Here is a 25,044-nt window from a genome sequence, read left to right as displayed (position 1 = left end):
TAAACAAATTCCATATTTATTCTGTAGAGCAGGGTTTTTGTTTGAGCTGTTCCTTGGCCCATCATGGTATTAATATGCTTTAATTTTACAAACTTTGTGGGTGGGATTTGCATAATTTTTTTAAAAAAATAATTGTGTGTATACACATCCTCTTCTGAGGATTTGTATTTGAAACAAAATCACAGATAACTAAAATGACTAAAACAGTATTCTTATCATACTTAAGCCAATCAGAAACATACCCTCTCTCAATTACTGTCTGATGCTTTGTTTTGAAAAATTGGCAGATCTGCTGAAATATAAAGATTTTATCCAGTTTTTAAGTATTTATAAGTCATGTCTGATGGACTGTACTGCTTGTCACTATCCTGCACAGAGTCGTGGAAAAATCAAAAATATTTCGCAGATAAATTCGGGTATTGCATTTAAAGAATGTGTTTTTGAGACCTATGTAAATAGGACTTATTCGAGAATAACATCCCCATTTCCAAGTTTTACCAAATCATTCTCTTTTTATTACATGCTATTATAATTCTAGAGTGTTTGCTAGAATTAATGTAGTGTGTTAATGTATGCATTAACAACCTAGTTAGAAATAGTTTCTCTAACTAATCATGCTAATGATTATTTACAGAAAACAATGAAAATATCACCGAGATGAATTACATGTTTTCTGTAAAAGAATCAGTTTCGTTGCTTATAATGTTTCTATTTTCAAGTTTTAGCTAGGCACAATAAATTAATAGCTTCACTACTCTTAGTTATTGTGAAAATAATCATATCATCATACAGATATTTATAAATACACAAGAAATAAAAATTAATTGCCTTAATATCCCATATACCAGTGGTGTTCAATCTTTTTTACTACGCAAGTTACTTTTCTATAAAAAAGTTATTCGGTGATCGACTCTTATATAGGTCACGTTCTCCCGAACCTGATATCTGATTACGCACAAATAAACAACTAAAAAAATACACAACTAAAAACTTTATGTATATTTAAAAATTTATTCATCACTTTTAATTATTTTAATACAACAAAAAAATATATATATATTGGAATAAAATATTTATTTCTCTATTTTGGAAAACCAAAGTTAGAAAAAACAACAGATTGATTACAAACTCACAAGTTACAGAAAATGCTAGTTGATGGGGGAAAAAAAAAGTTAATGTGAAATTTAGCATTGTTTGGACCTCGCAATATTTTCATAGTCAAGTTGATATGAAGAAGTGGCCAATCACAGACAGTCATCCAAATGATCATTTGTAATTTGGTTTCTTAATAGATTTTTTATGATGTCATATTTGAAAAAGCAGATTCTGACAAGTATATCGATCCGAAACAAGACAGAATTTTTCACGCAATATCGGTTAATTTTGGGAATTTTTCATGTGCATACTTCCAAATGACTTCATTGTTTATTGATTTTAAATGTAAACTATTCTGAATGTTTGTTATCTCAAGTTCTACTTCAGCTTGGTTTATATCAAACAGCCCACTAATTTTATTTGAAATTTCTGTGATGTTCAAGTTTTCTTGAAATGGATTATTGGTAAAAGATGCAATCATTTCAGTTTTATTAAAATCTTTAAATCTTAAATTTATTTCTTCCTCAACTAATTATATTTCACGAATAAATTCTTTTACGTCATAGCAAAGTATTTCTTGATTTTGTTCAAAAAATTTTAATAAATATGGGAGATGTCTAAATTCGCAGTCATTTATATTTTTCTTTAATAAAAGTAAGTATTGTTGGAAAGTTTTTATTGAACTTAACATGTCAATTAAATTTTTATCTCTACCTTGTAACCCTAAATTTAAATTGCTCAATTTCGTACAGAAATCTACTAAAAATAGTAACAACCTTCTTTTATCACTCAATTGTGGATAAATATCTCCTTTTTCATCAAGAAAAATTTTTACATAATGAAATGAAGCCTGATTTATTACCTATCATTGCAGGAGCACCATCAGTAGTAACAGACACAAGTTTTAAAAGCAGAACTTTGTGTTGTGTCACAAATTCATCAAATGCCAAAAAAATGCCTTCTCCCCTAGTCCTTCCCAATAATGGTATAAATTTCAAAAGTTCTTCTTTACTTGAATAATCTTGAAATAGCATGCGAATAAATACCATTAAATGAGCAATATCAGTGAAGTCGTTTGATTCATCAAATTGTAATGAAAACGCAACACACTGGTGAATGTCTGACATTAACCTGGTCTGGAAACTTTTCTCCAGCAATTGGAACTCTTCCTTTCTGCAATTTGAAACCTTGTCTGCAACCTAGAAGTAGTCTCTCTAGCAACGTCTCAAACCGAGAAGCTCCTTTCTGGAAGTGGGAAACTCCTCTCTCAAGCAACATGCATCCGGGCAGTCTCTCTGACAGCGACTCTGGACTGGGCGGCCTCCTCTCTGACAGCAATTTTGGAACCAGGACCCCCTTCTGCTTGCTTCAGTCCCTTTTTATTAGGCCTCCTCTGAGACCTCGCATGAAGTTTGGCAAGCCCCAAAGAATCGGTATGAATTTTTCACCTTAAGTTTCAAGTTCGGCATGCCTTTTGTTCTCCTCCGCTTTCATTTGATTGTAAGTTGCCGGCCATCGGAAAGTTGTTTGAACAATCTTTCTAATGCCGCCATGTACAGCTTTGGCGACAAAAACATTGCCTTTGTTTTTAACACTAACATATTCTTGAAAGTTTATTTTTCACTTGGTTAGAGTATAATAAATTTAGTTTAATCCTTTATCCAAGTGTGAGCAAACAAAGTTTGCACCTGAAAGTATCTTCAGGACTGGGGTAAGGTGGTACAACACCAGGGCACTCATTGCAAAGGTGGAGCAAGCTACTAACACACCTATCTCAGTATCTCCAATAATGCAAAACACATTTCCTTGCGGATACGTCTAATGTTATGCATTAAGGGAAGGGCCACAACCCAGACTAGTTTTGACCTTTATTGAGGTCTCTTCAGTGGGAGCCAGGCCCAAGTGGAGATACCAGGCAGAAGCATTAGCAGGTCATCTCTACCTATAGGAGTATCCAGAGTAATTTAGTAAATCCAGAGTAATTTATTAAAAAAGGGTGGCACACCATTTGGCAACGCCTATAGGTAGAGATGACCTGCTAATGCTTCTGCCTGGTATCTCCATTTGGGCCTGGCTCCCACTGAAGAGACCTCAATAAAGGTCGAAACTAGTCTGGGTTGTGGCCCTTCCCTTAATGCATAACATTAGACGTATCCGCAAGGAAATGTGTTTTGCATTATTGGAGATACTGAGATAGGTGTGTTGGTAGCTTGCTCCACCTTTGCAATGAGTGTCCTGGTGTTGTACCACCTTACCCTTTCCTGAAGATACTTTCAGGTGCAAACTTTGTTTACTCACACTTGGATAAAGGATTAAACTAAATTTATTATACTCTAACCAAGTGAAAAATAAACTTTCAACATCTTTCTCTAAATCCAGAGTAATTTATTAAAAAAGGGTGGCACACCATTTGGCAACTCCTATAGGTAGAGATGACCTGCTAATGCTTCTGTCTGGTATCTCCACTTGGGCCTGGCTCCTGCTGAAGAGACCTTAATAAAGGTCAAAACTAGTCTGGGTTGTGGCCCTTCCCTTAATGCATAACATTAGACATAGCCGCAAGGAGATGTGTTTTGCATTATAGGAGATACTGAGTTAGGAGTGTTGGTGTCTTGCTCCACCTTTGCAACGAGTTGCCGTCGTGTTGTACCACCTTAACCCAGTCCTGAAGATACTTTCAGGCGCAAACTTTGTTTGCTCACACTTGGATAATGGATTAAACTAAATTTCTTATAACATATTCTTATTAAAGCAGTATATACAGTTAGCTTCAAAAGAGTTATTTACAAAAACATCTGATATACCGAGACAAACAAAGTTTATTTTTTTACAATATTCACATGAGACTTAACCTAAGTAAAAAATCGAAGTAATGTGCTTTGGAATATTTAATATTTAAGCTACAATCGAGTTTTTACACTTTGCTTATAATCGTATTCACTCGGCTCGCTGTTTGACTTCTGCTGATCCAAATTAATTCATTTACCCGGACTTATAAAAAAAATTACTGATTTGACAATTTTAACAAAAAATAAATAAACAATAGCAATACACTTAAAGCAAATTAAAAATAATACAAAATAATGATAAATAAAATATTATGTTTTTAGTTTTAATTATATTTGTAAGTAAGGAGGAATACACAAGAGATCGACCAAAAATCCCTCTGCGATCGACGGGTTGAACACCCCTGCCATATACTAAGGCAATTAATGCAAAGTCATTAGCCTCTATGTATAAGTAGTTCAGTCGTGATGTTACTTCACATTCAAATTTTTATTTGTTTACACTTGGATACAGGATTAAACCAGGAATATAATTTCTTGGCATCTTTAAATTCAGTGGGATTATTTGCATTTATTAGTTATCTCTTAATTCTAGTGTGGTGTATGCATTATGTTTTCACTTATTCTTCCTTTTAAACAAAATAACCCCATATGACTACCTATCATGTTAATGCCTTCACTGATTTAAAAAATCAAGTTAGCTTGCCAAAACCTGTGCACCCGATCCTTGTTTAACATTTGTTGATTGGTGAATTGTGAATTATGTAGTAGTATGTTTTGTAATCTGTGAAATAATATATGAATGAGATATGCAATATTATGCCATAGTCAGAGTAATTGATAATCTCTTGCTGTTGGGTTTGTGTCATCTGAAAACGATGTAGTTTTATTTGGGTAAAGGCATCTGCTGCGTGATGTTAAGTTATCCAAGTTGAGGGAATATATGTTGGTACTGTAATAATCATTAAAAAAAGAAAGAAAGAAATGTAGTGAAAATTAATACATAAGATAATTTAAAATATTTTGGAATTGCATTTTATATTGTGTTTGGTGTAGGTAAATTGTGAATTATTTTTGAATAAACTTAGAATAATTTGGAATAACTGCTTCTTAAAAAACAGACAAATCATAGTGGTATCTCTCTATGATTTGATTTGTCCATTTGCTTATTCATGTTGAATGTATATATTCAGAATAAAGCTGCATGTTTTGCACTATTGAATTATTATTTACTATAATTGGCAGAAAATCTTTACATAAAGCACCTTTTTTTTTTTTTTTTTGGTCAGCCAGCACTTACATTATATGGTGGAGATTGAGAGAATGTATGCTTTTTTATGATCATTCATATCACTCTTTTCTGTCACGTGCATAAGCATTCTGCACACTGTAATCATTCTATCTTTGCTCTACAGGAACTATTTATCACAGATGTCATTTAAGGTGCCATTTTAAATTTAAATGCATAAAATTAATAACATTTTTTAAAATAAAAAATTATTAATGTTTATTTTACTTTCAATTCTTGCATAATTAGCTTCATTACTTAATTTTAATTTTAGCACGATACATTTCTGATATGGGGTATCCAGAGAGTTGTCATCTAGCTGAAAGATATTATCATCAAGCCCTGTGTATTGATCCTACTATTGGTGTCCCACATAATCAGTTAGGATCCATTACAAGTTGGGGGTGTGAAGCAGCTTATCATTATATGCGATGGTAAGAATCATATCTGAAGATTATAATATTATTTTATACATTAATGATTTCACCAATTTTCTGTTGAAGATATACTAGTGTATGTCTTAACAAAAATACCTTATTTTTTGTTCAAGCCTTTAAAATATTTCAAACAATCAAATTTTTTCATCAGTAGTTGCAAGAATCCAGTTTTTCAATAAATGTGACAGACGCTTTTAAAACATACTTTTGAAATATGACTGAAAAAGTGAAGGTCACTACAAAGCTATTACTTTTAAAGTATAGAAATCTCTGTGTTCAAATTCCATCCAAGATGTGTGGGAACCTTTGTGAGGGGTTTTTAACAGAAGGTGAGTTAACTGGTCTCAAATGGAAGTAAGTTTTTCCAAAGAACACATGCAGTTGACAAAGATAGTTTAACTGCACTAGCATAGCATTAATTAGATTTATATGAAGCTATAACTGTTTCATCATAAAGAACCTAACATTAAGAGAAAGTGGGATGAACTATAATTTGTAATCATCACATATGTTAATCTCTGTTTTTTTATTATTATTGGGGGGGGGGGGATTCCCTCAGAGCTTACTCCTCTCATAAACATAAAACCAACTTCAAACACACCTTGATAGGAGCAGTATGTATAAGTTAACAGTGATGAAAGCAGGACATGGATGATTCACAAAGTTCATACCATTGCATATTCTAGAATAAAGATATGGGAGGCAGGATCATTGCCTAGAGACTGGAAGAAGTCAGTTTTCATACCACTACATAAGAAGAGAGATATAAAGGATTGCAAGAATTATTAGTTTAATATCTCATGCACCAAGATATTATTAAAGATCATTTGAAATAGGATTGAGGCCAAAGTTGAGGCAGAGATGCCTGAGGAACAAGCAGGAACAAAAGGGAGGAGTAACAGAGATCAGATCATTTGCCTTAGACAGATTATAGAAAAGTATAAAGAATTTAGACTCTCTATGGTAATGTGTTTCATAGACTACTCTAAAGCTTTTGACTGTGTTCAGCATGTGAAGTAATGAAAAGAATGGGTTTTCCCTCAACACACTATCAGGCTGATAGTTAATTGTTACAGGGAGCAAGAAGCCATGGGTGTTGCATTAACTGATTGGTTTCAGGTTGGAAAGGGAGTTAGGCAAGGATATCTCCTTTCTCCTCACTTGTTTAGTATCTATGCTGGGGGACATCACATTTATCATTGGATGAGCTCAGGACACTAAGGATAGGTGATAGATTGATCAGTAATCAGAGGTATGCTGGTGATACAGTACTCCACTGTAATGACAAGAAGAACTAAGACATATTCTTGACAAAGTTAATGAGACCAGTAAGAACAGAGAACTTCAGCCCAATCCTGGCAATACAAAGATTATGATATGGAGAAAGAATTGAGTAAGTCAGTACGTTCAGGTACCTGGGATCCATTATTAACGTGAAGAATTGCTGTTCAGAAGATTATTTAAATTAGACAGTCAGAGACTTGTCTGATTTAAATAACCACCATTGCAGGGCTTTTCCTCGAACAGAATTTACAATTTTAAATGTAATATCGAAAACATCTTTTGTGTTTAATCTTTTACTGCACAGTACTTGTTGGTGGATAATACAGTGGTACGTTAAAAAATCTGGATATTTGTCATCGTTTTTACATAATGAAATGAAGCTTGATTTATTACGTGTCATTGCAGGAGCACCATCAGTAGTAATAGACACAAGTTTAAAAAGTGGAAGTTTGTATTGTTTCACAAATTCATCAAATGCCAAAAAAATGTCTTCTCCTCTAGTCCTTCTCAATAATGGTATAATTTTCAAAAGTTCTTATTTACTTGAATAATCTTGAAATACCGTGCGAATAAATACCATTAACTGAGCAATATCAGTGAAGTCGTTTGATTTATCAAATTGTAATGAAAACGCAATACACTGGTGAATGTCTGACATTAACCTGGTCTGGAAAATTTTCTCCGGCAATTGGAACTCTTCCTTTCAGCAATTTGAAACCGTGCTGCGGCCTAGAAGTAGTCTCTCTCTAGCGACATCTCGAACCGAGAAGCTCCTTTCTGGAAGCTGGGAAACTCCTCTCTCAAGCAACGTGGGTCCGTGCAGTCTCTCTGATGGCGACTCTGGACTGGGCGGCCTCCTCTTTGACAGCAATTCTGGAACTGGGACACCTTCTGCTTGCTTCAGTCCCTTTTTATTAGGCCTCCTCTGAGACCTCGCATGAAGGTCTCAGAGGAGGCCTAATAAAAAGGGACTCTTTATTAGGTCTCCCCCAAAGAACCGGTAAAAACTTTGGCAATCCCCAAAGAATCGGTATGAGTCTTTCATATTAAGTTTCAAGTTCGGCACACCTTTTGTTCTCCTCCACTTTCTTTTGATTATAAGTTGCCGGCCATCGGAAAGTTGTTTGAACTCTTTCTGACTGACTTCGGAGATGTTTACACTTACAGCCTCTAAGCTCTTCTCATACATACAAATTTCAATAACAATCTTTCTAATGCCACCATGTGCAGCTTCGGTGAAAAAACATTGCCTTTGTTTTTAACACTAACATATTCTTATTAAAGCAGTATATACAGTTAGCTTCAAAAGAGTTATTTACAAAAACATCTAATACAAAATATAGAGGATGGTGAACTGTATTACATTTTCTCTATAAAATAAAAACCATTGCGATGCAAAATTTATGAAATTTCATTTATAATATTAAACTTATATCTTACTTCTGTTTGTGTTGCATTCTCCTACTATTTTTGGCTTTATCATTAAATGCCAATAAGTCATCAATTCATAGTATTTAGCTGTGAAAGGGGAGACTGTTCAAAAAGTAATCATGATTATAATGGGATAACAAAGAATAAGGGAGGCTTATAAGATTTGGAGATTACTCTCATTCCAAGTAGATCTCCTTCCTTTTCTGCAGTAACAGACTAATCATTGTTTCTGTCACAATTATAAACATTTATTGAAATTTGGTTTGAGAAAGACATTGGCAATAAAAGGCCTGAATCTGATTCCTATCACAGCATGACTTGAAGAGTCACAAGGGCTTTTGAACATATTGTCTTATCACATATTGATCTGTTAGTACATCGATTGCTGAATAAGGTAGCTGAATTTTGTGTTCATGCTCATAGTCACAAAGTGCTCTTATTTAATTTCATTATGGTCTTAGCATTATCAAATTTTTCTATTCTATTTTTTATTTTATCTTATTTTTTATTGCCTCGGGAACAAGGGGTGATGAAACAGTTGAGCAGAACTTTGCCATCTAGATAGCATCACTATATTCACAGGTTTCGTCTCTGGTAAGACTGTAGAAAAGGTCATCTAGTGGGTAACCCTTTTTGAATGATAGGGGGAGAATATGTTCTTGACTACTACATAAGAGAATAAAGTTTTTGAATTTGTTCTCTATAATCTGAAGTAGAACTTACTGAACTAATCTAGGTAAAGTAATAATAAATGATTTCAGATATCATATGAGGTTCTTAGAACATTGATCAAGTTCTATTCATCTCTAATAGTTTCAATATTGTTGCTGGAACTATTACAGTATTATATTTAATTCAGAGTCAGGGAAACTATATTGTCATGGGAGAAATGGTGAGAATGCATTTAAGTTCAAGTATGCAAACATGTTCATGATATGAATGTTACTGAGTATGGTTATGAATCTGATGGAGTGGACACATACACTTTGGGTTCAAACTTTTTAAGTATGTGTGTGGGATGGCTGGAAAGAGAAAGTTGTCCAATGGGGCCAAGAAGACTGCAAATATGAAAGAGCAGATATGAAGTATACGAATTTCTTGTCAAGTATCGCATACTTTCCAACCCAGTAAAAAATCTTGTTACAACTCTCTACCTAATCCAGTCTTGTAATATGATGATACATCAATTTGCCACTTGTACATGGAAATATTGACTTTGCCATTAAGATAGCATCACTATCTTCAAGGTTTCATCTCTGGTTAGACTGTAGAAAAGGTCATCTAGCGCAGTGCTTCCCAAACTTATGGATGTCAAGGCCCCCTTTGGAAAAATTAAAAGATTTCATGTCCCCCCCCCCCCCCCCATCGGGTAAAAAAATCCTAATACAGACATATTGTAATATTTATTTTATTTATGGAATGATTTCCTTTTCATCCTTACGGATGGTAGGGGCAGCTATGCTATCATACTAGGAAAGTGACTATGAGCAAGGTTGTTTCCCCGTTGTCTTCCTTGCCATGCTATGTGCTATGGTTGTATCCTGTGTGTTCACGGGGCCGTGCCTGCTTGTGGAATAAAACACCCCAGATAAACTGGGGAGAAAAACCCTGCTGTCTATGCCCAAGACTGGCTAACTTGGCTATGGCTGAGGAAGATCCTTAAGTTCCTCACGTCTCTGACGGGAATCGAACCTAGGACACTCCTTCCCCAGGCATATGGTTGCGAAGCGCACAGCCACTAGGCTATTGTGTGTATATTTAATACAAACATACACACCAAGCGTATTTCTTTCCTGTGCATCACCGCACCTATGTACAGTAGCAATGAAACATTAATTTAAAGCGCGAAAAACTTGGCCGTTTTAAATGAGCGAAAGATTTTGCTTTTGTAAGCTTTTTTGTGCTTCTTATCAATACTTTGAAATTAAACTTATACAAATAAGCATATATTTACTAATATTCATTAAGTGGGGAAATATGCAAGAAGCAAAATTTGTGAACCAACACCAATGTGTGATTTTTTTTTCATTAAAATATAAAAAATAACAAAAAAGAAATAATAAAAATTAAATACGTTTCTTTTAAGATAAAAAATATCTACTTAGTCTTAAAACATTTAAAAAATTTTTCATTATTTCACGAGCCCCCTCAACAAAACTAACGGCACCCAAGGGGGCCGTGGCCCACGATTTGGGAAACACTGATTTAGTGGGTAACCTTTTTGCATGATATGGAGGAGAATAGATTCTTGTCTGCTACATAGGAGAATTAAATCTAGGAGCATCAGGTAAAAGGGAGTTGAGTTTTTTTTTTTTTTTGCCTTAGTTGTCCCTATGATTTTTAGTGAAACATGTCTGCTGTATAACCTGGATAAAATAATGTTTAGCTGAACTAATTAGGCCCTTGACATCATGTATATAGTGTTGCCATAAACACTTTTAAAACTTATGGCAAGACTATGTACAACAGATGCCACTGCTGCCCACAGAATTGTGTGAGCCTGGTTTCGTTAGTGGTGCTGTGCTCCGCCAACATTTATCGTAAAGTGATGTTGCAAGAGATAAATGTTTCAAAAAGAACGATATCACATGTACTAACTGATGTCCTGGGAGTGAGAGCCTGTTGTTGTTCTGGACACTTCCTAATGCTACAACTTATGCGGGTTATAATATCAAAGGCACTTCTCCAGCGGTACATGAACAACAGACACACAGATATTTTCTTCACAGATGAAAAGACTTTCATCATTGAAGAATCATTTAGCCACCAAAACGATCAAGTATACATCCTAGGATGGTTGCACAGCAAGTGCCATAGCACCCAAAATTCAGAGAGATCATCCCGCATCAGTGAAGGAGGATGACATATCAGAGGGTTTCCAAGTTGCATTTCTGCGAGAAAGGGATCAGAACCTCCACTAAAGTGTATCAAGACACCATGCTGGAACCTTTGGTACAGCCCTGAACAGCATCTTATTTCACAGTAGGCAGTGGACCTCCCAATGGGACTTAGCCCTGCACACAAGGCAATGATTACACAACAGTCATTGGAGATTAATGCACCCGACTGCATATTACCATCTGATTGGCCGTCTGGAAGTCCTGATCTGAATCCGTTGGAGCTCGAGAGAGTAGTCTGCAAGAAATGACATCCCAGCATTGCCAGTCTGAAGGTTGATTTGTAGCAAACAGTGGCAGCGTTTCTGTTGGATGTTGTGCATGTCACCATCAATATGTAGCCTAACAGATTTCAAGCATGTTTGAAGGTAAAAGGAAGACATTTTGAACATTGAGTGCTGCTATATGCACGCTATACATGCATATATTAGCATCCAAAGAAATGAGTACAGCAAATAACTGGCTTGTATGTGCTGAAAGCTCTAAATGATTTACTGATAGATTAAAGGTTTATGGGCTTTAAGAAGTTCATTGTTTGGTTTCTAGAGCATGTAAAAATAATATAAAAATAAAGTAACACCTTTAGCCCACCCAAGGTATTAATGTACTATAGGTTTATAATTTTTCATCAGTGGAAGTCACATTAAAAGAATGATATTCACGATTCATTTTAAATAGAATTGTAAAATTTTTTTCCAGCCTTCTAAGTCCCAAGAAATTTGATGGTGCAGAAGGAAATCTTATAAGAGTTTTTGAAAAGAATAGTTTATCGTTTCAAGAAATGCAAAATATTGATGGCTCTCCTGATGGGTAAGATAGACCCTTTAGAATGACCTAATTTAATGAAAACTCATTTATCGTAATGTAGTATACTCTTCTATAGAATTGTTCTCTCAGTTTAATTCAGATTTAAAGTATAATTTTATTGTTATTTAAAAAAAAATAGAATTAGTGAAAGTTTTGGGTCCCCCAGCTCTCTTGCTCTGATTAACTAACAGTGGAGATTGAACTGCCCACTGAGTCTCCAAAAGTTAAATATGACTCAAAGAACCTTGCCTACTTCCTATGGAGGCACAAAAGGTGTTATCTGATTTTATTTTTTTAAAAGCATAATGCACTTAAACTTTAAATCATATATTTAATGTGAAATATTCCATTTGATAAAATTCTTATTTTTTGGTTTCGTATAAAATAGAACAGTTTTTCCAAACTGAAATAAAGGTAATGTATGGTATATATTTTTATATTATTGTACTTGGTTTGTAATAGTGGTATTCTTTTAAAGAAAGGTTAATCTTTCTTTAAAAGAATTTGCATTCATAGTGCTATGCTTCCTGAAGGAAGACCATTATAAGTTCAATTCTAGTCATCAATGTGAACTTTTTCTAAGCCATTCTTTGACTGGTTTCAAAGTTAGTTGATTTATGGTATGGACAAGTAAGGATAATTAACCATAGAACTTGCACCATTTTCAGACAATATTATATAGTGTTGGGATTAGGAATCATGAACTGGCAGTTATTTGCTGTACTCATTTCTTTGCATGCTAATAAATATTAATAGAGTTGGGCCAGGAATTTGTGATTAGCTAAGGGCAGGGCCATACTTATGCACAAGCGCACGAGGCTCTAGCTGGGGTTTTCAAAAAATTAAGGCCAATTTAAGTTCCCTAAATAATGAGGAGGGGACCACAGAGCACTCAAGCTCCTCAGACCCTGCCAGCCTCAGGAAAAGTGTAAGCATGGCCCTGGCTAAGGGTGCAGACTTACTTTCCCCAGTTTCCAAAAGTAAGTTTGGAATAAATGGCCTCTCTTACTCCCTTTGGGGAATAAAATGTATTAGTGGATTTATATATTTATTTTATAGTTTTACACATATGTGATGCCACCATTCTGCTTCTTTCCTTTCATCTTATGATTATTCTTTAATTCTTTTCTCTTTCTGTTTGGTTATAAATAGCTCTTTATTTTTACACTTTTTTGCTTAATGCCAGATGAAATCAGGGCTTGTGATTTTGCGTTCTCTTTTCATTCTACATGGATAGGACTTACACTCAACTCTCACCATAACAAACTACTCTAAACCAGAATGCTATGTTAAAAGAGGGTCACCATAGCAAACTGTCCATTGTAACAAACTATTCCTGTTTCCCCTCTATACTGTATTCCTCTTGTGATAAACATTGTACTGGGAAAAAAAAAACCCACTATAAACAACTTATATAGAACATGCACTATGTCAAGATATTTATCAAGACAATTCCTGGTTATAACATGCAACCTATATTATTATATAAGTAATTATAACAATATAAGCCATTAAAAGATTAGTTGTTTTCATCAAGAAATAATTAATTTCGGCGAAAAAAAATCTCATTGTGCACAGTGAACTAGTATCTGTCCCATTTTCTAGGATTATTTATGTGGAAGATACCTATATATAAAGGAAAGTGTGTTTGCTTGTAATCTCTATAATGATTTAACAAATTTTCTCAAATTATTAAATAAGTGCCTTCACACTGCAAGAATGACAGGGCATTAAACAGATCTGGGTTTGATTTTTGTCATGATGAGATGAATCTCTATCCAGACTTTTTCACATGAAGGTGAGTTAGCTAATCTCATATGGAGGCAGCAATTTTTATTTTAAACAGAAACTTGATTTTTCATCCCACATACAGCTGAATTGCCCTGAGAACATACAATTAAAAGAAACAAAAGCATTATTAGTGAACAGGAGATAGTTTAGCATGCAGATGGAAGATAAAGTAGTGTAGATAGTGAATTGTGTGATATAGAATGCTCTCTGCATATGTCGAGGACAAGAGACAAAATGTCTCATGCTAATCATGAATAAGCATTGCAAAGAAATCCAGTAAAAGCAAAGATTGAAAAGGTCCATAATGATAATTAACAATTCATACAGCGTAAAATAAAATCATGATCAGGTTTCTAAAGCTCTACACTAGAACTTATGCAAAAAAAAATAATAATTTTTCAACTTTCAAAACCTCGTGAAAAGATGCAATTGAAAAAGGTATTGAAAATGTGAAGATATTATGAGATTTTAAACTTCAGACAGATAGACATCTGGAACATAATATGGCAGACATCTCTAGTTGAATAATGTCTAGTTTATTGATGTGGCAATACAGAAAACAATAAAATAATAATAATAATAAAAAATATAAGTACAGGGGGTCCTCGAGTTACGTCGGAGATCTGTTCCAAACGGACCGACGTAAGGCGATGTTCAATGCAAGTCGGAATTACCATAGCCGAAGTTGCTTACCTAACCTAAAACACCCTAAAGTCATACATATATATCAAGAAACAGAACTAGGCCATAGGAAAATTAAAGGGAGAATATTTCTTTCAAGAATGTGAGCTGTATCCTTGATAATAGTCCTGATTGTGGTACGACTTGGGTTCAACGTGCAGCCGATGTTCGTTGGCATTTCTCCCTTTTTTGTCCTTTTAATAATGTCTAATTTCACTTCTAATGTAATGGCTTTCCTTTTCTTCGACACACTGCCATCAGAAGAGTCTGCGTTACGTTTGGGAGCCATATTGAAGGGTAAAAAGTCACAAAAAAACACAAACAGAAAAGTGAGAGAGTAGATGTAAACAAAGCACGTGGTACCCAAAGAGTGTATGCTGGGACCCAAGCAACACCACCTCTCCCAAACAAACGGTGCGTAACGGCGTATTCTTCTGCTGCGCTCACAAACAAGTTCGCCCGCGATGTTTGAATTTCAAATTAGGTCATTTGAAATTGGAAGCGATTACTATTTAGTCTTGAGTAGGATAAAATTGAATTTCATATTGAAAATAATAACATGTAAGAAAGTTTTAAAGCGAATAAAAGTTGAGCAGTTTTCAGATGTGAACTGCAGACTAAAATACACAAAGATTATTGAAGAAAAAATGAAAGAGTTTGAGAACAGGAACCAAACCTTGGAGATTCAGTGGCAAGCCTTGAAGAAAACCCTGATTGATTCAGCCAGAAAGGCATGTGGTGAGGTTGTCTGCAAGGATAGAAAAATCAGAACTCCATGGTGGACACAGGAAGAGGCAGTGAAGGAAAAGAAGAAAGCATATCAAAAGTTCCTGGCAAATAAGTGAGCTTGTGCTCTTAGAGAATACAAATGTAAGAAAGCTAAACAAAAGTCATGGGAGGACTTTGGCAAAAACATAGAAAATAAATATCAAGAAGGGTAAGATATTCTGGAGGTTGTTGAAGAAGCTTAGAAATGGAGGAAAGAGTGCTGTAAAAGGAGTTAGAGATGATAAAGGTTACATGAAAACAGGAAAAAAAAAGATATCCTTGAAGTATGGAGTAATTACTTTGAAAAATTGCTAAATGAAACAAGCAGTGATAGCACAGTGGTAAAAAAAACATACACAACAGGCATATAGTCAGAAATACATATCCATACTTGAAGTAGAAAAAGTCATCAAAGGCTTGAAATGTGGAAAGGCAGCAGGAGTAGATGATATTCGACCAGAAATGCTGAAATATTATTATTTTTTTATTATTATTATTACGGGCAACTACTATGTGCACAAATTCACATGAAGAGAAGAGGCTAGGAATAAGAAAAGTCTCATTGACTATGTTATTGTTGATAGTGATGTTTTCTCCCTGGTGCAGGACACCAGAGTGTACAGAGGATTTGAAATTGGAAGTGATCACTATTTAGTCTTGAGCAGGATAAAATTAAATTTCATATTGAAAAGAATAACATGTAAGAAAGTTTTAAAGCGAATAAAAGTTGAGCAGCTCTCAGATGTGAACTGTAGACTAAAATACAGAAAGATTATTGAAAAGAAAATGAAAGAGTTTGAAAACAGGAATCAAGCCTTGGAGATTCAGTGGCAAACTCTGAAGAAAACATTGATTGATTTTGCCAGAGAGGCATGTGGTGAGGTTGTGTGCAAGGATAAAAAAAATCAGAACTCCCTGGTGGACACAGGAAGTTAAAGAGGCAGTGAAGGAAAAGAAGAAAGCATATCAAAAGTTCCTGGCAAATAAGTCAGCTTTTACTCTTACAGAATACAGAGACAAATGTAAGAAAGCTAAAGAGTGTGTAAAACTAGCTAAACAAAAGTCATGGGAGGATTTTGGCAAGAATATAGAAAATAAATATCAAGAAGGTGGCAAAATATTCTGGAGGTTGTTGGAGAAGCTTAGGAATGGAGGAAAGAGGGCTGTAAAAGGAGTTAGAGATGATAAAGGTGACATGAAAACAGGAGAAAAAGATATCCTTGAAGTATGGAGTAATTACTTTGAAAAACTGCTAAATGAAACAAGCAGTGATGACAGCACAGTGATAAAAAAACACTGACCAGGCATGCAGTCAGTAATACATATCCATACTTGAAGTAGAAAAAGCCATCAAAGGCTTGAAATGTGGAAAGGCAGCAGGAGTAGATGATATTCGACCAGAAATGCTGAAGTATGGTGGTATAAAAGTCTTACAGTGGCTGCACTGCATAGTTCAGAGAGCCTGGACAGAGAGACGAATTCCCGATGATTGGAGTAGAGCTCTCATAGTACCCATATATAAAAAGGGAAATAAAACTGAATGTGAGAATTACAGAGGTATTTCCCTACTGAGTGTTCCTGCCAAGATTTATGCAAGTATACTTGAGAAACGGTTGAGAAGAATTGTGGAAGAAAAGCTTGGTGAAGAACAAGCTGGATTCAGGCCAAATAGAGGCTGTCAGGATCAGATCTTCACTTTACGACAAATAGTCGAGAAAGCCTGGGAATATAACAAAGATCTGTATTTACGTTTTGTCGATTTGGAAAAGGCATATGACAAGGTGCCAAGAGAGAAGCTATTCAATACGCTGCAGTTATATGGCGTCAATGGGACATTATATCAAGCAATACTTAGTCTTTATTTGAGTTGTAAGTCAGCAGTTAGAATTGAAGGAAGTACAGGAAGATGGTTTAATGTTAAATCTGGTGTGAGACAAGGATGTACATTATCCCCTCTGTTATTCATTATCTATATGGATCACATTATGAAGGAAAGTGGTATTAAACCTGATATCAAAATTGGAGATGTTAATGTCAGCTCTTTGCTTTATGCGGATGATGTTATACTTCTAAATAAATCCGCTACAAATCTGCAAGATTCTCTGACTAAATTGAATAGCTGTTGTAATAGATATGGTATGATGGTCAGCAATAAAAAGACAAAGACAATGAAAATAGGCAGAATCATTGAAAATGTCAACTGTGTTGTGAATGGAGAACCTGTGGAACAAGTAAAACATTTCAGCTACTTAGGCACTATTTTTACTGAAGATGGTGAATTAAATATAGAAATAGACAACAGAATCAGCAAAGCTGGTATGGTGGGAAGTCATTTGAATAAATTCATATGGAGTAAGAGAGAAATTAGTCGGAACACTAAATTAGCTGTATACAAGACAGTGTTCAAACCAGTTTTAACTTATGGATCTCAGAGCTGGGTCAGAAGTAAAACACTGGACCAAAGACTAGAGACCGCAGATATGAGAATCCTGAGAAAGATTCGAGGCATGAACAGATGGCATCAATGGCAATATCATATTTAAAATGAGGATATTAGGAAAGAACGTGACATTGTCAGCATCCAGGAATGCGTTAGCAGAGCTAATCTCAGGTGGTATGGTCATTTAAATAGAATGGGAGAGGAAAGATTAGCATAACAAGTGTTCTCTGCCAGGTTGGCAGGAAAACGACCCAGAGGAAGACCAAGATATAGGTGGATTGATACGGTACAAAGTGCCTTAGACGATAGAAATATAAGATCTGATAATGTTGGAGTCTTGGCAAGTAACAGACTGATTTGGAGGAAAATTGTAGATAGGAAGTTAGTAATGATGTTATATTTTCATGTAGTACTGTCATATCCTGTACACCCCTTGAGGGTGCATGGCAGGAATTTGATGATGATGATTACGGGCAACTCCAAGGAACTCCAGACTCATCGATGGAGGCCCTAACATTATGTCAAGAACAACTATTCGTCTTTCACACAGTATCTGTCATACCTCGCCTTTAACTCATTCACGGTCATAGCACCCACAACAGACCCTGGCAGCTTATTCCATTCATTTATCACTCTCCAAGTAAAGAACCTAGCTCTAACACCCCTATTAACCACATTTTGCCCAGCTATCATGTATGGCCCCTAGTCCTCCCACCACCAGCCCTATTCTCAAAAATATCTTATGGATTAATCTTATAGAAGATATGGTGGTATAAAAGTCTTAGAGTGGCTGCACTGCATAGTTCAGAAAGCCTGGACAGATAGACGAATTCCTGATGATTGGAGTAGAGCTCTAATAGTACCCATATATAAAAAAGAAAATAAATCTGAATGTGAGAATTGCAGAGGTGTTTCCCTACTGAGTGTTCCTGACAAGATCTATGCAAGCATACTTGAGAAACGGTTGAGAAGAATTGTGGAAGAAAAGCTTGGTGAAGAACAAGCTGGATTCAAGCCAAATAGCGGCTGTCAGGATCAGATCTTCACTTTACGACAAATAGTCGAGAAAGCATGGGAATATAAAAAGATCTGTATTTAAGTTTTGTCGATTTGGAAAAGGCATATGACAAGGTTCCAAGAGAGAAGCTATTCAATACGCTGCAGTTATATGGTGTCAATGGGGCATTATATCAAGCAATACTTAGTCTTTATTTGAGTTGTAAGTCAGCAGTTAGAATTGAAGGAAGTACAGGAAGATGGTTTAATGTTAAATCTGGTGTGAGACAAGGATGTACATTATCCCCTCTGTTATTCATTATCTATATCGGGGTTTCTCAAACTGTGTTTTGCGGAACACTAGTGTTCCGCGAGACATTCTGAAATTTGTCGTTTTAGTTTTTTAAGCATTTTTCATGAATAAATATTTTATAGTAAAAATATTCTGAGGAGAATAATATTTGTGAATATGTTGAAAAGCTCAGACCCAGCACACCTAATAACATCTGTGTATCGTTACTTTTCACACATCGAAACCTTTCAACATTTGGGAGAGGGAATTCCTGTTTATGACGGGTCATAAAAATTGCCTACAAGCCCATTACAACAATTGATGTCATATCTTCTGTTCTCAAAACTGAAGGAAATGACATCTGTGTAGCAAATGTCAGTGACCAAGCAGCATATTTTTAAACATGGAAGTGTTCATGAATTATTGTTGATTTTCACACATTGAAATCTTTCAACAATCGGGAAAGAGAATACCGCCGTTTATGACCGATCATAAAAATTGCCTGCAAGCCGATTACAACAATGGGCGGCGTGTTCTCAAAACTGGACAAAATAACATCTGTGTTGCAAATATCGGTGACCAATCAGCAAGGAAGTATAAAGAAAATTTTTCAATGAAATTGAAGATCAAGTATGCATCCGGTTCTCAAATCTATTACTACTGAATACTTTCTTCGCAAGTTCATATTGCAGTGTGTAAGTGCTTGTTCTGAAATCGAGTGCCGTGATATTTTTAAAAGTAATAGGCCTGCAGATTTAAATTGTAATATGAATAAGAGACAAGGGACTTTGCTTAATTTTGGTATTAAGAAATCTCTTATTGAAGGTGTTTGTGACAGAACAGATAGTGAGTCATCCACCTGAAGCCCACAAAGATCTCCAAGATGTACAAAAGGAGGGGAAAACTACCAGCACACAGGAGAAAAAGTCTGCATTCACTCGTAAGTACTTATAATAATATTATAAATATATTTCGTAATCAGAATGGGATATGTAAATGAAAATCAGCAGAAATTAATTTAATGATGTTTGCCTGAATAAACTACGACATGCTACAACATTTCACTAGTCCAGTGATTGATAACGAATTTAAATGTAATTTATATTTGTCGACATGCCACACCGAATACATAAGTGTCCTAATAATCTTTATGATTATGCCATAATTAATTATTAATACTTATGTTAATGTATGAACTTTAAAAAAATTTGGAAAGGTATTTACGAGTAAATTTGTTGGGACTGGGCCCTCGGAAGAAAAAAAAATCAGCTAACGTCTTTTTATTCCCGTATATAGGGAGTAGGCGAGGTGACTTTTAAAAAAAGAATTCTTCTTACTCTTTTAACTAATTTTATAATTAATATCTGATTTATTTCGAACTGTTTAATTTTTGTTATTACTGAACATTTTATCAAATCATTCTTATTACAATTGCTTTTACATTATTTGATACGGTTTAGTACTTTTCTTACAAGTATTGTTACAATTCGTATTTACTTTTGTGTGTTGCAGTCTTTTTTTACTATTTTGCATTATTCATTTACTTTTATATTATTCGACATTTCTTATTTATAATCTTATTGTTTTTCATACTAAAGTTACCTTTAAAACAAAATTCTATTTGTTTTTATTATAACTCTGACAAATATTGGAATTTGAATATTATTGAAAAAATACCCATGGATTCTTGTTTAAAGACAGGGACTTTAACACAAGGAGGAGCAAGTACTTCTGCTGGCACATCTACTCGTATGATTGAAGAAGATATGGAATTGCAAACTGTGGTTTCTTCAAAAGCTAATATTAAAGAACAAGAGTCATTTAAGAACAGACCAAAACGGAAGTACCATGGAAGTTATTTAAATTATGGATTTACGTGTATTGGCAATACACATGCTCCTGATGTTTTATGTAATAAAATACTTGTAAACAGTTCTTTGGCTCCAGCTAAATTTTGTAGGCACTTAGAAACGAACCACACTGATTACAAAGGAAAAGATATACATTTTTTCAAGAGACGATGTGACTCGCTAGAAAAATCTAAACTTCAAATGGCTACAATTGCTACAACTGAAAATACAACAGAAGCATCTTTTCATGTGAGTTACCGCATTGCACTTTATGGTGAAGCTCATACAATTGGTGAGATGCTCATTAAGCCTTGTGTGAAAGACATTGTATCATGCATGTTAAATGAGCAGGTTGCTAAAAAAATAGATGCAGTACAATTATCAAATGATACTGTTTCACGCCACATCAAAGATCTTTATGCTGACATAGAAAAAGAGCTAATTCATCGACTTAGACTGCAGTGAATATTCATTGCAAATGGACGAATCTACAGATGTCGCAGGACTCGCTGTATTACTAGTGTTTGTTCGTTACATATTTGATAAAAGTGTTGAAGAAGATTTACTCGTGTGTGAATATCTACAAGAAAAAACTACCGGAGAAGATATATTCAACTGTTTTAATAATTATATTACAAAACAGGAAATCGGTTGGGAGAAGTATATTGATATTTGTACAGATGGTGCTCAAGCAATGGTAGGAAAGATGAAGGGAATTGTAACACGTATCCTGCAAGTGGCTACAAGAGCCACCAAAAGTCATTGTGTTTTGCATAGACAAGCACTAGTAACAAAAAGAATTCGTACATATTTAAAAACTATTTTGGATGAAGCCGAAAAAATGATCAACTATGCAAAATCTCGTCCACTTCAATCCAGATTATTTAAAATTTTGTGCAATGAAATGGGTAGTGCACATAATGCACTTTTATTACATACTGAAGTGAGATGGCTATCCAGAGGAAAATCATTATTGAGGCTTTTTGAACTTGTAGTGAGTTAATGGTCTTCTTAATGTCACATAATTTAGGACAAAATTTTATTGAATTATTAAGAAATTCTTCATGGTTGATGAGTCTTGCGTATCTGGCAGATATTTTTACAAAGTGCAATGAAATTAACTTATCATTACAAGGAAAGAATATTACAATTTTTAATACAAGAGATAAAATTGCATCTTTTGATAGGAAGTTGCAATTCTGGATTTCTACAGTTGAACAGAATAATTTTGATTGTTTTCCCACCTTGCATGAATTTTTGACTGAAATAAATTCTAAAGTAAATGAAGAAGTATCTAACATAATTTTAGAACACTTACTTGACTTGCAATCAACCCTTTTGCAATATTTTCCAAAATCCAATGAAGAAAATTCCTGGGTTCTGAATCCATTTACAGTGACAGCTAAGCCAGCAGGCTTCAGCGCAAGTGACTGTGAAAATCTAATTGACTTAATTAGTGACTCTGATCTGAAACAAAAATACAAGGAACTGCCAATAAATGATTTCTGGACAAGCGTGTCGAAACTAGCTATTTTTGTTTTACTTCCTTTTACAACGACATATTTATGCGAGGCAGGATTTTCATATTATGCTGCAACCAAATCAAAGTCCAGGAACAGATTCGACGCTATACCAAATATGAGAATTCAACTTTCTAATATTGTGTATGATATCAAAAGAATTTGTAATTCAAAGACACAAAAACACCGGAGGCATTAAGAACTTAATTTGCAATATAAGTTTTATTATTTTTATGTGTTTTGTTTTTATTAATTACCATTTGACAATAAATGATTGTTTTTTCTTAATGCTTAGATTTACTCATTTATTTTATTTATATTTACCTAACCTACAAAACCAGCACACAGGAGAAAAAGTATGCATTCACTTGTAAATACTTATAATAATATTATAAATTTTTTGTGATCAGAATGGGATATGTCAATGAAAATCAGCACAAATTAATTTAATGACAATTAATTGATGTTTAATTAATTATCAACCATTAATAATTAACAATATAATAAGCTAAATTACCAATTAATTATTGATTAATATATTACAAAATAACCAAGGTGTTCCGTGAACATTTCAGGATTTGTGGAGTGTTTCGTCATAGAAAAAGTTTGAGAAACCCTGATCTATATGGATCACATTATGAAGGAAAGTGGCATTAAACATGATATCAAAATTGGAGATGTTAATGTCAGCTCTTTGCTTTATGCAGATGATGTTATACTTCTAAATAAATCTGCTACAAGTCTGCAAGATTCCCTGACTAAATTGAATAACTGTTGTAATAGATATGGTATGAAGGTGAGCATTAAAAAGACAAAGACAATGAAAATACGTAGAATTGTTGAAAATGTCAACTGTGTTGTGAACCTGTGGAACAAGTAAAACATTTCAGCTACTTAGGCACAATTTTTAGTGAAGATGGTAAATTAAATATGGAAATAGACAACAGAATCAACAAAGCTGGTATGGTAGGAAGTCAATTGAATAAATTCATATGGAATAAGAGAGAAATTAGTCGGAACACTAAATTAGCTGTATACAAGACAGTGTTCAAACCAGTTTTAACTTATGGATCTGAGAGCTAGGTCAGAAGTAAAACACTTAACCAAAGACTAGAGACCACAGATATGAGAGTCCTGAGAAAGATTAGAGGCATGAACAGATGGCATCAATAGCAATATCATATTAAAAGTGAGGATATTAGGAAAGAACTTGACATTGCCGGCATCCAGGAATGCATTAGCAGAGCTAATCTCAGGTGGTATGGTCACTTAAACCATGGTAGAAAGTGTGAATGATAGTATAAATGGGTTCTCAGAGAACAAAAAAGATGAGATAGATGCATTGAGTGAGATCGCGTTGTTGAATAGTGCGATAGAAAGAGCAAAACAGCAGCTAGAGTGCATGAACAAAAGTAGACTGAATGAACCAACCAATAATAAAAGGTATGACAGGAAAAATAGACGTATGAATGTGAACATGAACAAAATGAAGGATAGAGTGCTGTATGGAGACTCGTTAGTACGAGGTGTGTTAGTAGAGGATTTGACAAAATCGTACCAACCTGGTGCGACCATAAAGGACGTAACTGCGTCTATTAGAGAGCAAAAGGAAAGGGTGAAAGAAATGATTGTTGTGGCAGGTACGAATGATCTGAAAGGAGATAAAATGGAAATGATGGAAGACCTGAATGAATTGTTTGAGGTAGCAAAAGAAAAGAATGAGAGAGTTAGAATGATTAGTCTTTTGCCACGGTATGACAGTGAAATGTTTAAAAGGAGGGCTATAATTGCAAATGACTTTATGCGTGGGTTATGTATGACGAGTGGTGTGGAATTTGTGGATGTGTGGAGTGAGTTTGATGGGCGAAAGGATCTATATAAGATGGATGGCTTGCATTTGAATGGTTACGGTGTAAGAAGACTTGAGAAAGTGTTGCTGAATGTAGTGGATGTGCAAATTCAGGGAAACTAGATTTGTTAGGGGGGGGGGGAGTAGAGATACAGTCCTTATGGAGGCAGTTGAATGTAAGAATCAATATAATATGCCAGAGCAAATAAGGACAACAAATCTGAGTGGGATAGTTAATATAAGGCATCAAGGTAGGTTTGGGGCTAATGGGGGTCTTAAATTCATGTACACTAATACTAGGAGTATTAGGAACAAGAAGGAAGAGTTTTTGGCCATGGTTGGCACTTCCAGACCACAGGTTATAGGTATTAGTGAAACATGGCTGACTGTAGATGATATAACTAGTGGGATTGAATGTGATGGGTATAGTGTGTTCAGGAATAACAGAGTGAATAAAATGGGGGGAGGAGTATTGTTGATGATAGCTGATGAGCTCCAGCCAAGGAGAATAGAAGTTGAATTGCAGGATAGAGAAAAGAGCACATTTGAGGCCATTTGGTGTGAGATTGTGGCTAGCAGAACTAAATATACAATTGGGTGCTGCTATAGACCAGGTGATGGAAACGATGGTGGTGACAGTATGCACAAGCAAATAGAAGAAATGGGTGGAAGGAGGGTGATTATTATGGGAGATTTCAACTATGGTCGCATTGATTGGAGTGAGGAGAGGACACACGGGAGGAAGGAACTGGATTTTATGCGGTTATTAAGGGATAACTATCTGCGACAGCATGTAATGGAAAATACTAGGGGTCAGAGAGTGCTTGACCTA

The 25,044-nt window shown here is 34.9% G+C and overlaps 1 protein-coding gene across 3 annotated transcripts in view; it reads left to right on the top strand.

Moving 5' to 3' along the window:
• Smg5 (Smg5 nonsense mediated mRNA decay factor) overlaps nt 1–25,044 on the top strand; it is a 334,407-nt gene that overhangs the window by 88,850 nt on the left and 220,513 nt on the right. For all 3 annotated transcript variants that reach the window (XM_090391497.1, XM_090391496.1, XM_090391498.1), the window contains 2 exons: nt 5,444–5,603; nt 11,918–12,028. In XM_090391497.1, coding sequence (XP_090247623.1) covers nt 5,444–5,603; nt 11,918–12,028 — 271 coding nt within the window. The remainder of the gene's footprint in view (nt 1–5,443; nt 5,604–11,917; nt 12,029–25,044) is intronic.

This window comes from Typopeltis vanoorti, chromosome 4, assembly GCF_054136105.1.
Source record: "Typopeltis vanoorti isolate ZY-2024b chromosome 4, IOZ_Tvanoo_1.0, whole genome shotgun sequence".
In the NCBI taxonomy this organism is placed as follows: Eukaryota; Metazoa; Arthropoda; class Arachnida; order Uropygi; family Thelyphonidae; genus Typopeltis; species Typopeltis vanoorti.
This window is presented reverse-complemented; position numbering and strand designations above follow the sequence as displayed.